Genomic DNA, 13,363 nt, shown 5'->3' on the forward strand with positions numbered 1-13,363 from the left:
CATTTGAAGCCACTGGGTTTTCTGTTTGTTACACAGTATTATTGTGACAAAGGATAAATGATACCAACCTATTTCTGACCTCCAAAATCAAGGCTTTTTGCACATTCAAACACTCCTCCGAGAAGCTCAACAAATAGCCAAATTCTAATTCTCAGTCTGGATTCAGCCAGGATCCCCTGCTGCACTTACAACAGCCCTGCAGCAGACGGGAGCAAGGTGGAAGGATTTTAATTCAGCAGATGTCCAGGAGGTCTGAGGGAAAGCTAGTCAGCGCACTGGGAATGGCACACATGAAGAGTTTGGGGATAGGAGTGCCCTACCAATCTATAATTCATATACAAAGATCACAGTAGGCTTTGTGTGACAGCACTTCTTGTGGAAACCGGCAAGGAAGGCCGATTTCCCCAGTTTGGACTCAGTTGGGACTGAAATGAAACAAAGAGCAGCAAGAAAAACAGGGCAGGAATCACAGAGAAGACATTGAGCTGCCCCAAGTCCTGGAACTGTGGCTCTGGACAAGTTTATCTAAAATCTCTGAGGGCAGAAAAGCCCCCTCAAGTGGGAATTTGAGTCACATATTGTTAACCTCAGTCTATATCCTGTCTCTAAATTTCTTTAAAAAAAAATAGAGATGGGGTCTTGCTATGTTGACAAGGCTGGTCTCGAACTCCTGGCCTCAAGCAATCTTCCCATCTCAGCCTCCCAAAGTGCTAAGATTACAGGTGTGTGCCACTGTGCCTGACTTAAATTTCTTTTATTATACAGAGTTGCCTTGTCTAATTCCAGCCCTGAGATAGCTACCCAAGATCGTTGTAACCTCCACTGATCAAGTTCTTTGGATAAGCAAAGAAGGAGGACATTAAGTGTGTGGAAAAGACCCCTCCTCTCCACTCTTGTTGCAAGGCAAGTTCTTTTCCTTAATTGTCCTGACTCTTCTACGTTGTTTCTAGAAGGTTTTTTCTTTTTTCTTTATTTTTTAGAGACAGAGTCTCACTCTGTCGCCCAGCTTTGAACCCCTAGACCCAAGCAATCCTCTGCTTCAACCTCTTGAGTGGCTGGGACTACAGCACTACCACCACACCCTAATTAAAAAAGAAGAAAATTGTAGACCTAGGAGTCTTTTGCTATATTGCCCAGGCTGCTCTCAAACTCCTGGCCTCAAGTGACCTTGTAGACTCCACCTCCCAAAGTGCTTGGATTATGGGCATGAGCCACTGCAACTGGCTTATTTCTAGGGACATTGAATGGAGCCTGCACACCAGGGGCAGATGAATGGAGGCTGAGCCAGCCAGGCAGGTGAAAACTGAATGCTTTTAAACTCTGAAATGTTCCACTGGACTGTGTTGATGGAGCTCCTTTCAAACTGGGGCCTGCACTTGCCTGCCAGTCAAACAGGACTGCCCACAGCCTAGCAAATGGCTGTCATATGTCAATAGCCCATTCATTGGAAATCTAATGATTGGCAACTGGGACCACAGGTGCAGAGAAAGCAGTAGAACTCAAGCTGTGGTTGAATTCTTATTCTGTCTATCCTTTTGAGTGATGAAAAATGAGGCCAAATCTAGGCAATTTTTTTCTTTACATTGAAAACTTAGCCTCTTGATCCTGTTGGGGCTGGAGGGAGAGTAGAGTTAAGCTCGGAGAAGTGGTTAGTGTACACTTTGCTCCTGATAGCTGTTTCTGAACATTCTATAGTTATAGTTCTACAGGAGTAGGTTCCTAGTTGTTTGGTATCTGGCCCTGTGGGATTTTAGGGGGTGGGGGAATATGGGCTTGGTATTTGCGAGCTGAATAAAGGAGGTGGGGGTGTTGGGCTCTAGATTTGTTGGTTTGCATATTAAAGGCATGCTCACAAGCCAGTTGTTTGCTCTCTCTAGGAATTAGCTAACCCTCAGACAGGCAGTCTCTCTCCAAGTCCACGAGGTCCCAAAAAGTCAAAGCATCATACAATACAGAAAATAACAAGCATGATTAATACTACAGGCTGAGAGGATATGTGTTCCTGCACTGTCAGACCGAGTGCTAGAATTATTGGAGACCCATTGCAGCTTCTGTGCCTTATCTCAATGTTACGCTGTTCAGGACTCAGGATCCTGCCCTCTGAGGGTTTACAGAAGTCGTTCTCACTGTCTCACCCTGGCTCACTTGATCCAGAGCAGTTCTTTACTTTCTCAGAAAACAAACGGGATGAAAGTCCAGAGCTGGGACTTCCTCCTTGGTGTGTTTGACAAGGACTGACGTACTCTAGGCCCTTTGAATCCCGGAAGTCCAGTACACACCCAACCTTGATTACAGTGTCTAAAATGCTGGAGCGTAGGTGAAAGGACAAAAGCCAGACACATTTCAACATGAGGGATCCACTGACAGATTGTCCGGTGAGTAGCTCAGTGTGGGTTGTGTGCTTGCGTGTGAGGAGGGTGGAGGGTGGGTTTGTATATTAATGGATTTTAACTTAAGAAATTTGAGACACTCAGAAACCAAACACATGTAGATATTGGCTGTGGTACAAAAGTTTGTGGTTTTTCTTTGTTTCAGTTTAAAAACAGAGCTTTTTCTAGGAAATGACAGGGCAGGTAATTGTCATCTTTCCTTCTCATATTCTTGGAAAAAGTTTTGAGTGAGTAAAGCATCATATTTGGATCCAGATGGTGGCTGTTTGGAAAACATTCTTAAGACATACACCCATGGTGCCAACATCGTGTGTGGAGTGGATACAAAAACACACAGAATGTCTGCAGCCAATTTTTGGCTCTGAGAATAAAGTGAGGGAGGAGAGTTTTTGTGCTTTTTTGCCCTCATTTGTTTGAGTCAAGGATCACAAGTCCTGCAGGAGGAAGGATAGACTCTCTGCTCTGCCTGGCCTGCAGTAGTTCTCAGACTGGTTTAGCAACGTGTTTGTTCCATGTTTGCTTGTTTTGGTAATATTCGGAGCACTACCAAAAATATAAGTTTGGTCAGAAGTCCAAAGACATTGTGAGGTCGCTGGCGGCAATAGCAGAGACGTAATTTAGAAAATAAGAAGCAACTAAAATAAAGGGGGATATGTTTACTTTGAAAATAAAGTAATTAAGGAGGGTCAGTGTTTTATCCCAACACATGGGGCTGAAAAGCTAAGATTGGTGACGTCATAAGCAAGAGGTTTCAGTCATCCTTCATGTATTAATAACACAAACTATGGAGCAGCAGAGGATAAATGGGAGCTGAGATAAAGCCATGAAGAAGACGACCAGCAGAGGATTATTGATTTCCTTTTTGTTTATTCAGTGGATAAGAAAAGCACATGGTTGGAAAAGATGGAACTATGGCTGCTATTGCAGAAAATCAGATGAGCTAAATGAGATGAACTCATAAATGACTAGTAATTTTACTAATGACAAGATAGTAGCCAATTCTGCCTAATTTTACTTTCTTTAAATACAAAAATAATTTGTGCTTAATGTAGAAACAAATTCCAATGATATGTTTATGTATAGATTTTTAAGAGTGAAACTTCCACCTTTAATTGCTTCAATCTCAGTCTTCTCTCCATTGGTAATTATGAATAACTTTTAACAAGTCTTTTATCGTTTATTTGTCTCTCCTTGAGGTTGCTCCCCTACTAAACTGTTAAATCCTCTCCTGTCTCAACACTCCTACCTCGATGATTGTGTATAGGGGTGGCAGGCCAGGACAGGCATGGGATAAGTGGCAGCAAAATCTTGGCACTAATAGTAACCAAAGAAGACAATTAACACCAGGGGACGGGTTCAGTGGACAGAAGAGAGGGAAATGGAGGCCAGATGTAATTAAGTTTAAAAAGAGAAGAATAAATAAATACATAAAAAGGAAACTGAAGGCCTAACATCGTTTGTGTAGGCAGCAAAGTCAGTCTTCAGATGTGGAGAAATGTTTTCTTTCAGCAGCCCCCAAGGCAACCCATAACCACACTTCTGTGTCCGCTTAAAGCTCCACTCCCTGACATGCTGAATAGTTCCTTGTGCTATGCTGGGCCAAGGACTCCTGTCCTTGTCTAAAACTCTGAAGGTCATCTGTATGGGCTCATTGCCACCAAAAGTATCCGGGAGTCATGGGGAGGCGGATATCCCTTCAGCCTGGGTTTCCAAACCCTCTAAAGTCACAGAACATTTATTTATTTGCAATTGTTTCATCTTAATCAAGTGTTCAAGTTGATTTCCTGGTACATTCTTAGCTTGTACTTGGGAAACAATGCTATGTGAAGATGAATCTGCAGTTTGGGAACAAAATAAGACAAGGAAATGGATTGCAAATAAGTGCCTCATGAAACACTTAGGTAGTTTTATAAAACAACCCAAAGCTTTAACCACCTGCAAAATGTCCCCTTCCATGAGTCCCTAGAGTTGCACAGAGCACAATTCATAAAGTCTTAGCTGCAGTTCTTAACCGGGCCCATACCAATATACCCATGTATGGAACTCAGTGGGTTGCATGAACTTCAGTGAAAATAAATCTCTATTTGTACTGATTTCTAACTGAGATTTAGAATTTTATTCAATCCAGAATATAGGCAACAAGCCCCAATACTACTAGTAATATCTGTGTAGTGTCTGTGACCTTGTAACCAATTAAAATCAGAAATTTTATAATGACATGACAGTTGTTGCACATATCTAGAAATATTTACATTCAACCTGACTTCAAAATGTTGGTAATACTTAAGATATGTAATTTAGTATGTTAATCAAAAAGCATATAATATCATAAAAAATACACTCTAAAAATATATAATTCATTTCCTTTGTAACCCTACGCTACTTAAAAATGTTATTCTGAATCAAATAGGTTTCATGAGACTACAAAAAGGGCTCATGGTACAAAAAAATTTAAAAATCTCTTTTAGATCAAGTTTTAATGGGCAAAATAGGCTGATAGCTGGGCCCGTCAACCTCAAAGAGCCAGGTCAGTGTTTGAGTTCAAATTATTGTCACCAGGTTGGCATAAGATTGCCTAAATGCTGTGTAGGACTAATCTTGAGAGTATCAGAACTTATTTGAATAAGATATCTTTAAAGTTCTGTTTTTGACAAGGAGAAGAATTGGCTCTGGGCTTTGATGCTCCATTCCTGTGAAGGTTTAGGTTTAGCTCTTAAACCTAAAAATATGTCTAGGGAACTCATCCTCAAATCCATGTGCAAGAAAGGTGAGGAAGTAGGATCCAATTATCTCCAAAGGAAATAATTCGATCACAAGAAAGTATTAATAGCACCTTCCTATCAAACAATCACATAGAAATCAAGGACAAGTAACAAGCTGTAGCCAAATTTTTAATTTTTACACACCCATTCAGTATCCAGGAAGGGGTCTGTCAAAGCAAGTCTTCTGGGCTCCACACAGTCAGCCACTCCCCTTGTGTCATCAGCCATTGAAATGGCACCAGGCTGCTCCTCAGGTTGATAACCTGGCTCAGATGCCAACCTGAGCTTCCCATCTTGGTGGCTTAGCCTGGACACCAGACAATAACTGTCACTAACTCAGATGGTGCCGGTGCCATGGTCCAGAGCTCCTGGGAGAATCTGACTCACTGCAAAAATACAGAAGGAGGCTGCATCTGGCATGGGTGTCATGTGCCCCACAGCCTCTCCAGTGTGCATCAATGAGATGTGTAACATGCCGTTCCACATTTCTTGGACCTCTGTTTCCTCATGTGTCAAGTAAAAGAAGGCGACTGTGCTCTTTAATGTTCCATATCCCATAATCTGCGGCAGTCTGCCACAGGGATCCCAAATACTATGCAGCTGGTGAACAAGTACATGGAATCCCCTCATAGAGGGGCAGTGCTTTGAAACATTGCCCCCAGTGAATCAGAACTCACATGATATCAGTAGCACAGTGCCTGGCATCCAGTGTTAAATTTAAGTGGAATATCATGGTTTCTTTAACACTGTGAGGATCATCATTATTCAAAAAAAATTATTCCATACTAACATCAATACAAATAAATTTTTCTATAATTCTTTCTAGAACTAAATTTAACCCTCTTAATCATTCAGCCAGAAAGAGCAGGTAGGCCAAGCTTGATGTAGGTACTTTATAATCTTTACAAGTCATCTGTCTAACCATTTCATGTGCTGATTGGCTGGATTACTGAATGTTTTCTGTAATGGCTGTATTTATCAACAGAATTTGCTTACAAATTCTGGGAAGAAACATTTTCCTAATGGCTGAATGGGAAATATCTGTGTAGACAAGTTGTCTATTTGTGAAGGGGTTATTATTTTTTTAGGGGCTTAGGAAGATCCCAGATATTCCACTACCAGACTGAAATCCCTTTATCTGGGGAGAAAAGCCTCGTAATGTTTTTTGTTTTTCCTAATAATTAATGATCCACAGGAGAAGCAGCATATTAATATGAATTCATATGGAGATGTAGAATCAATAGTAGATTATTCTCTGAAATGAATATTTGGTAGGGGTTAGGATATTTGAAAGCTCAGTGGGTAGGAAAAGAACACCAGAATTGCCTTCCACCTCACTGCGACCACAGCAAGCCCTTCTTCTTCTGCTAGTTGATGACATTAAGAAGCCAGCTGTATTGCACATGACACTTAAAGGTTACTATAACTTGGAGTAAACTTAGCGTGATTAAAAAGATCAGCCATTTATAAATGTATTTGATTCTAATGGATTCTCTAATTGATTTCATACCTAACATTTCTAATCACAACTCTGTCTCTAACTAATTAGATTATCCTTATCTCTTTGGGCCTTAACTGTAGATAAAGGAATTAGACTTCAGTGGCTTCCAAACTGTGCTCCATGGAACCCTTTCAGAGTCCTCTCTGGTGGGTGGGAGTGTGGTGAGGTAGGAGTAAGACAACCAAAACTAAAGTCAAGTGATTTCACCCCCACAAAGCAGGTATGTTCCAAGATTTTCTGAACACACACACACACACACACAGAGAGAGAGAGAATTATATGGTCTCTGGAGGTCTGCTTTGGCATTTAAGTGGATCTGCTTTTCACAGTTTTTATCTCCAAGTCTGAGTAGATGGTACATGATGAAAAGTACAGAATCATTAATTCTAAATAAGGATTTATGCTGGCATAATGAAAATATTCTTAGCAACTCTTTTATTTATTGATGTCACCTTTATCTCAATCTGGATCAGGGTGTGTTGGGGAATTTCTGGTGCATAGTATATAGGATCAGAGGTAAAAATTCCCTCCATTGCTTTCATATTCTCATCTCTTATCTGATCACTAAATTAACAATTGAAGACCTTCTCAATTTGCATGTGCCTGGGCATACTGGAGTTTGACGTTTGAGGATGGCTACAGGTGTACCTGAGACACAAGTCCTCTGCACCCTTGAATTGGCAGAGTATGGCTGGGAGTGAGGTAGGCGGCAAAGCCATGGGCCAGTTCCCTCTTCCTGGAACAACTTTGTCTATTTACCACACTCTTCCAGTACAAATATTTTCTAAGTGTGCCATTTTGGGGAAAAAGTTAGAAAGTACTAGTCTATGAAATGATGGAAAATCATCTTCTAAATTCTAGAGCTGGCAGCCCAAGGGTCAATGGAAGCCATAGACGGTGCTTTGTTCCAGCAGCCCCTTACTTTAAGAGGTTGAATGTGAATGCCTTTGCCACAGGCTTCACCACTGCCACTGAAGGCAATTGAGTTTTCAGTCACTGGCTTATAAACTTTCAGCATGGCCTAGCCTCCTAAAACTAGTTTCCTTGAGACAGTATTTAAAAATGTGTCTTAGGGAGTTTTGATGGCTTGATCAGTTTAGGAAATGCAGCAGCCCCTATAACACAAGCACATAGAAAAATTCTCAACTGGTTCTACTCATTTTTACATTGGTTATGGGCAGAGTTTTCTCTACATGCCCCCATCCCACACTTGATGTCCAGGGTCCCTTATTCTCTCCCATATGTAACTTCTATGTGCAGACTATCCTCTGGTGATGGTGGACTGGTAAGGGCCCTTCCCTTAGGACATTTCATCTTGGAGTCCCTTCCTTCCACTCCTGCTTCCCCTAATGGAAGGTTCTTTTTCTCCTTCCTACTCTAAATCCCTCGAATCCATCTCTCTGCTTTCTTTTCTCCCATCCTCAGCCCCAGGTTTATAGTGTTTGAGAGTAGAAGATTTACTTCGTAAGCATATGCATCCAGGTCTTTCTCTCTTGCACACAGCCCCATGGCTTTTTGTTGAGTCTGCTTCTGCTTTGCTGTGGGCTGGAGAGAGAAGTCAGTAAGACAATACATAAAAATCCACAGCTTAATACTGTGAGGTAGTTCTAAATAAATCAAATAAGAAAGCCACAGGACCTATAAAGAAAATCATAACATTGTATTGAACATAAAATAAAATTTGAACAAATGCAAAAACTTACTATGTCCTTGGATAGAAAGTCTAAACACCTTTAAAAAGTCAGTTTTCCCAAATTGATATATGTATGTAATACAATTCCAATCAGGATCCCAACGGGGATTTAAAAAGATATGTAATTAGACAAATGATCATATGTTACAATAAATGCCTCAGAATAGGCAAATAAATTATGAAAAGAAAAAAAAAGTTGTTTAAAGAGAGAGAAGCAGCAAAGTGTTACTATCTCTATAACTTAGGTAGTGAGTATATAATGTGCATTATTATTATTTTCTATATCATTATGTTATGAAACATAAAAACATTTCATAATTCAAAGCAAAAAGACCCTGTATGAGTTAGAACTATGTTCAGCTGCATATTAGAAAAACCCCAAATACATATGTCTTTAAAAAAACATTGTATCTTTCTCACACATAACATAAGTCCAGAAGTAGAGAATTGAGGGCTCCTGTGGTGTCCTTTACAGCCATCAGGGACCCAGGCTCTTTTTCTCTTTCCACTCTGTGTTCTTAATGCATTATGTCCGATCTCAATACCACTTTATGGCTTTGGCCTGCATTTTCAAGTCCAGAAGGAAGACAAGAGTGCAAACAAGCCTTTACTGAAACCTCATACAAAACCTTCCCTCACATCTCCTTGGATAGCTTTTAGTCACATGGTTAACACCTAAGGTTGAGAGAGGCTGAGAAATGACCTTATTCCAGGAGCATGTACCCTGCTAAACATTTATGCATTTTCTTATGGCACTGAGGTGTGTTTCATGGGATGCTATTAGGTGTTACAGACGAAAACAAAAGGCTTAGGGAGAAATCTAGTGAACATGTTTAGGTAACGTAGGAGTAAACAAAGAGGCTGAACAAGGTTCTTTACTGCAGGTCTTCTCACAATTTCAAAATAATCCCCTAAACTTCCCCAGTGTGCCTGTAAGGGGAGGAAGGAGGCCTTAATAGTATCATACCATTCATATATGGCAAGTTAGTTTTATTGGAAATAAAAATTGGATTTTTTTTTTTTTTTTTTCTTTTTGAGCCGGAGTCTGGCTCTGTGGCCCAGGCTGGAGTGCAGTGGCCGGATCTCAGCTCACTGCAAGCTCCGCCTCCCGGGTTTACGCCATTCTCCTGCCTCAGCCTCCGGAGTAGCTGGGACTACAGGTGCCCGCCACCTTGCCCGGCTAGTTTTTTTTGTATTTTTTAGTAGAGACGGGGTTTCACCGTGTTAGCCAGGATGGTCTCGATCTCCTGACTTCGTGATCCGCCCGTCTGGGCCTCCCAAAGTGCTGGGATTACAGGCTTGAGCCACCGCGCCCGGCCGGAAATAAAAATTGGAAAGCTTGATTGCCAAACAGTGATTTTACCTTCATGACTCTGACAGGAGGATTATTTCTCCTTCATGAGAGGGGCTACAAATTGGAACCTCACTACAAGTGTGTTTTGTTTACACTGCAGAGTTTTTTTAATTTGTGAATTGTTTGCTACCATTAAAAAAAAACATGTTTCGGATGCAAATCCTGATTTCAGTTTTTTTGGGCAAAGTGGGAGATCTGGCTTTCCTGGGCCACATTCCAGGTGGCAGTGATGGGCCAGAATGGTTCTAACAGCTGCCTCTCCAGCTCACAGTCCCCACCCTACTCCTTACTCATTCAGGTGCCTGACTGGTGCCAGCAGCCACAGGATTTTGCAAATTCTGCTTTAGAAATTAACCATTTTCTCATTAAAGCTTTGCACCCTCACCACTTTCCTTGTGTCCCAGGCAGTTTCAAGGAAGTGGTTTGCTAATATTAATATACATCTATGAAGTCCTATCACAGCTTTCTGTGTTAAATTCACAGGAAAGTTAAACTACTGCATAAAGGTAAATGGATATGGTAAGAATGTTGCTGTATCCTAGGTGTTGGTTTGTTCCATCCCCAAAGGTAGGGACCTGGATCAGCTCATTTCTTTAGGTCTTTCCTCCTATGTCCTTAGTTTGATACTCTGCTAGCACCACATAGCAAGTGCTCTGTTGACTGAACGGCTTTCTGGGCCCTGAGGGGGTGTGTGTTTGTGAATGTGCCTGCTGCAATAGGAGGCACTCAGTAAATGTGAATTTCCTTCCTTTTTCCCTTCTCAATATGGTGCCCAACTGAATGCTGGCGGTATCTGAACACTGGAATAGGCTGGCTCATTGTATGAGCAAAGAACAGCACAGCTCTCAATCCATACTGAATTTGGGTCCTCTTATGTAAAATCTCAGTTTGAAAAATGCAATCTGCTGTTGCACCTCCCAGATGGAAACTATGAGAGAGTGTGTCTGGAATGTTCCATCATCTAATTCACTTGCTCCGTGTCAGAAAAAGCTGCAGAATCAATTGACATTTAGCTTCTCTGTTTAGGCACTTAAAATCTATTGTCATCAATGTCTACATTTATAGTTTCCAGGAAGACATTGTGGAGTTCTAAATCAAATGACAAAAACTTTTACTGGAAATTCTTGTGTCCGCAGGCTAAATTCAAATATACATGAATTTATAAAGGGTAATTAATAAATTTATAATGGTTTGGTTTAGCCAAAATGTTCAACTCATTATGATAACATTTTCTTACTGGAATTAAATGAGACAGAGAGAGGACTAGGACAAAGTTTTCTTACCAGGTTATTTACTGAGTCTCCTATCTCAGGTAAGAAAGGCTCAGCTCACTCTAATGGCTCACAGTTCGTCATGAGCCCCAGAAATATAATTTTGAAGTTTGTGTGTGCAGGAGGGGACATAAAATAGTTATGTGGCATCCTTCAGAATATATTTTTTTGTCCTTCCTGGGAACAATAGGGGTGACAGGAAGCCAGGCTCCAAATGCACCCCGCTGCTGAATTGTTTGCATTTGGTCGAGGAGAGAAACAGATCAGCTTTATTTTTGAAAAGTTCTCCAGGGTCTTTCATATCCAGGCAGAAGAGACCTCATCTTGATTTTAAGAACTCATCCAGAAGGTATGCATGCCTGTAGCTGCACGATCATTTATCATGACAGTCATGGGTATAGTAGTTTTCTGAATTTATAGGTGCTCTATCTTCGGAGTTGCTCGTAATCTTCCTGTTCATTGTTTTTTGTTGTTGTTGTTCTTGTTTTTCAGTATAATAAAGTATACAAGAACCTAAAGGAGTTTTCTCAAAATGGAGAGAATTTCTGCAAACAGGTCACATCTGTTCTTCAGCAAAGGTACAAAATGCACGTTTGCGATAAATGGTTCTTCCTCTTTAGCTGCAGCAAGTGATATGACTGGAGGAGTGATTACAAGCTGTCCTACTTTCCAGAATGTGGTGTTATATTTTGGTACTCAGGAGATTGCTTGAAGAATGATTCTCCCCTATTGCACATTTATCAACTGGATGCCATAAAAATCAAGAAACAACAGGAAGTAATTCTGCTTAGGAAGGCTCAGTCAAGTCTCTTCTGATTCCTCAGACTGGGTTTATTACCCCCTCCTGGGGCCCACTGTTGGATCTGATGCATACTCTCATTACTGTACTTTTCACACCAACAGCAATTATTAGTTTACATTTTTCTCTCCTCTAGAAAGGCAGAGGCTGTCTTACTCATCATTGTATGCTGACCTCTTAGAGCCTGGCCTTTTGATTTCCTTAGTCACTGTCAGGTGGATGAAGGAAAAGTCACCATTTTCAGCATTGTCTTCTTAATACTAGGTGTGATCATGTGTAAAGCTGTTCACTGTGCTGAAATGAGCACATTTAACTCAGTCAAGAAAGTTACAAAAGCGCTGCTTAAAATGAGAAAACCCAAGGACTGAATTTGGTCATAAGGGACCTTTTAGGCCTTGTCCCTACTGCTAGATAGCTCTGTAATAAGCAACTCTAAAGAGACCTTCAGAAGAGACTGTTTAAACCATTTCACATTTTAAATATTGAATGTGTGCCATAAGACCAAAGACGCCATGGACTGATTGCATCCTGAATTGGTAGATTGTCGGGGAGAAAACATAATTTCTTTTCTCTCCCTTTTCAAGTTCTTAGTTGAGATACTCTTCTGAAAACAAGTTAGATTAACAAAAGAAAAACAAGCAGAAATTTATTAACACATGCTATACCCATCACATGGGAGAGGCCTCAGTTCAAAAGTATTCCTCTCTCAAGGCAGTGGCTTAGGGGTCATGCTTAAATAGTATCTCACCAAAGAGCCGGAAATCCTAATAGGGACAAGACAAAGAAGATGGCATCTTCGGGCTTCCAAAAGGCAGGAAAATGTGGGAAGGTAAATATATGGGAAGATTAAAGTCTGCTCCTAGATCCTCTGGCACCACTATCTCTGAGCAGATAAGCAAGTGTTGGACTGTCTTTAGGTGGGAAAGGCAGAGAGTGGGGCAGAGTGTGTCCCTTTGTTTTAATCTTTTTTAAACTCAACAATCCCCAGCATTTTTGGAGGAATGTTTTGGTTTCCTTCAAGGTCAAGACAAAAGGAAAACATTAGCTTTATCAGCACCAAATGAATGAGGCCAAAGAACGATATGAGAGAGCTCAAATAGACTTTTATAAAGAACAAAACCAGATTTGTCAAAAGGAGTCAAAAAGAGAAACATTTTAAACATGAAGTAACTTCTAACAGCCAAATATTTTTTTCATAGTTTATTTTTTATTTTAGTAAGATACCCAAAACATAAATATGCTATTTTAACCATTTTTAAATGTACAGTTCAGTGTATTAAGTTCATTCATGATCTTTTTTTTTTTTTTACTTTAAGTTCTAGGGTACATGTGCACAACGTGCAGGTTTGTTACATATGTATACATGTGCCTTGTTGGTGTGCTGCACCCATTAACTCGTCATTTACATTAGGTATATCTCCTAATGCTATCCCTTCTCCCCTCCCCCCTCCCCACAATAGGACCTGGTGTGTGATGCTCCCCTTCCTGTGTCCAAGTGATCTCATTGTTCAATTCCCACCTATGAGTGAGAACATGCGGTATTTGGTTTTCTGTTCTTGCGATAGTTTGCTGAGAATGATGGTTTCTAGCTGC

The 13,363-nt window shown here is 40.7% G+C and overlaps 1 protein-coding gene across 5 annotated transcripts in view; it reads left to right on the forward strand.

Annotated features, from left to right (window-relative positions):
- Nucleotides 1-2,120: 2,120 nt before the first annotated feature.
- NOSTRIN (nitric oxide synthase trafficking) overlaps nucleotides 2,121-13,363 on the forward strand; it is a 65,083-nt gene continuing 53,840 nt past the window's right edge. For 4 of the 5 annotated variants that reach the window (XM_026454160.1, XM_026454163.1, XM_026454162.1 and 1 more), the window contains exons 1-2: nucleotides 2,121-2,375; nucleotides 11,464-11,549. In XM_026454160.1, coding sequence (XP_026309945.1) covers nucleotides 2,349-2,375; nucleotides 11,464-11,549 — 113 coding nt within the window. In that variant the 5' untranslated portion in view covers nucleotides 2,121-2,348. The remainder of the gene's footprint in view (nucleotides 2,376-11,463; nucleotides 11,550-13,363) is intronic. The other variant, XM_026454164.1, reaches the window with a different exon arrangement.

This window comes from Piliocolobus tephrosceles, chromosome 11, assembly GCF_002776525.5.
Source record: "Piliocolobus tephrosceles isolate RC106 chromosome 11, ASM277652v3, whole genome shotgun sequence".
Lineage (NCBI taxonomy): Eukaryota > Metazoa > Chordata > Mammalia > Primates > Cercopithecidae > Piliocolobus > Piliocolobus tephrosceles.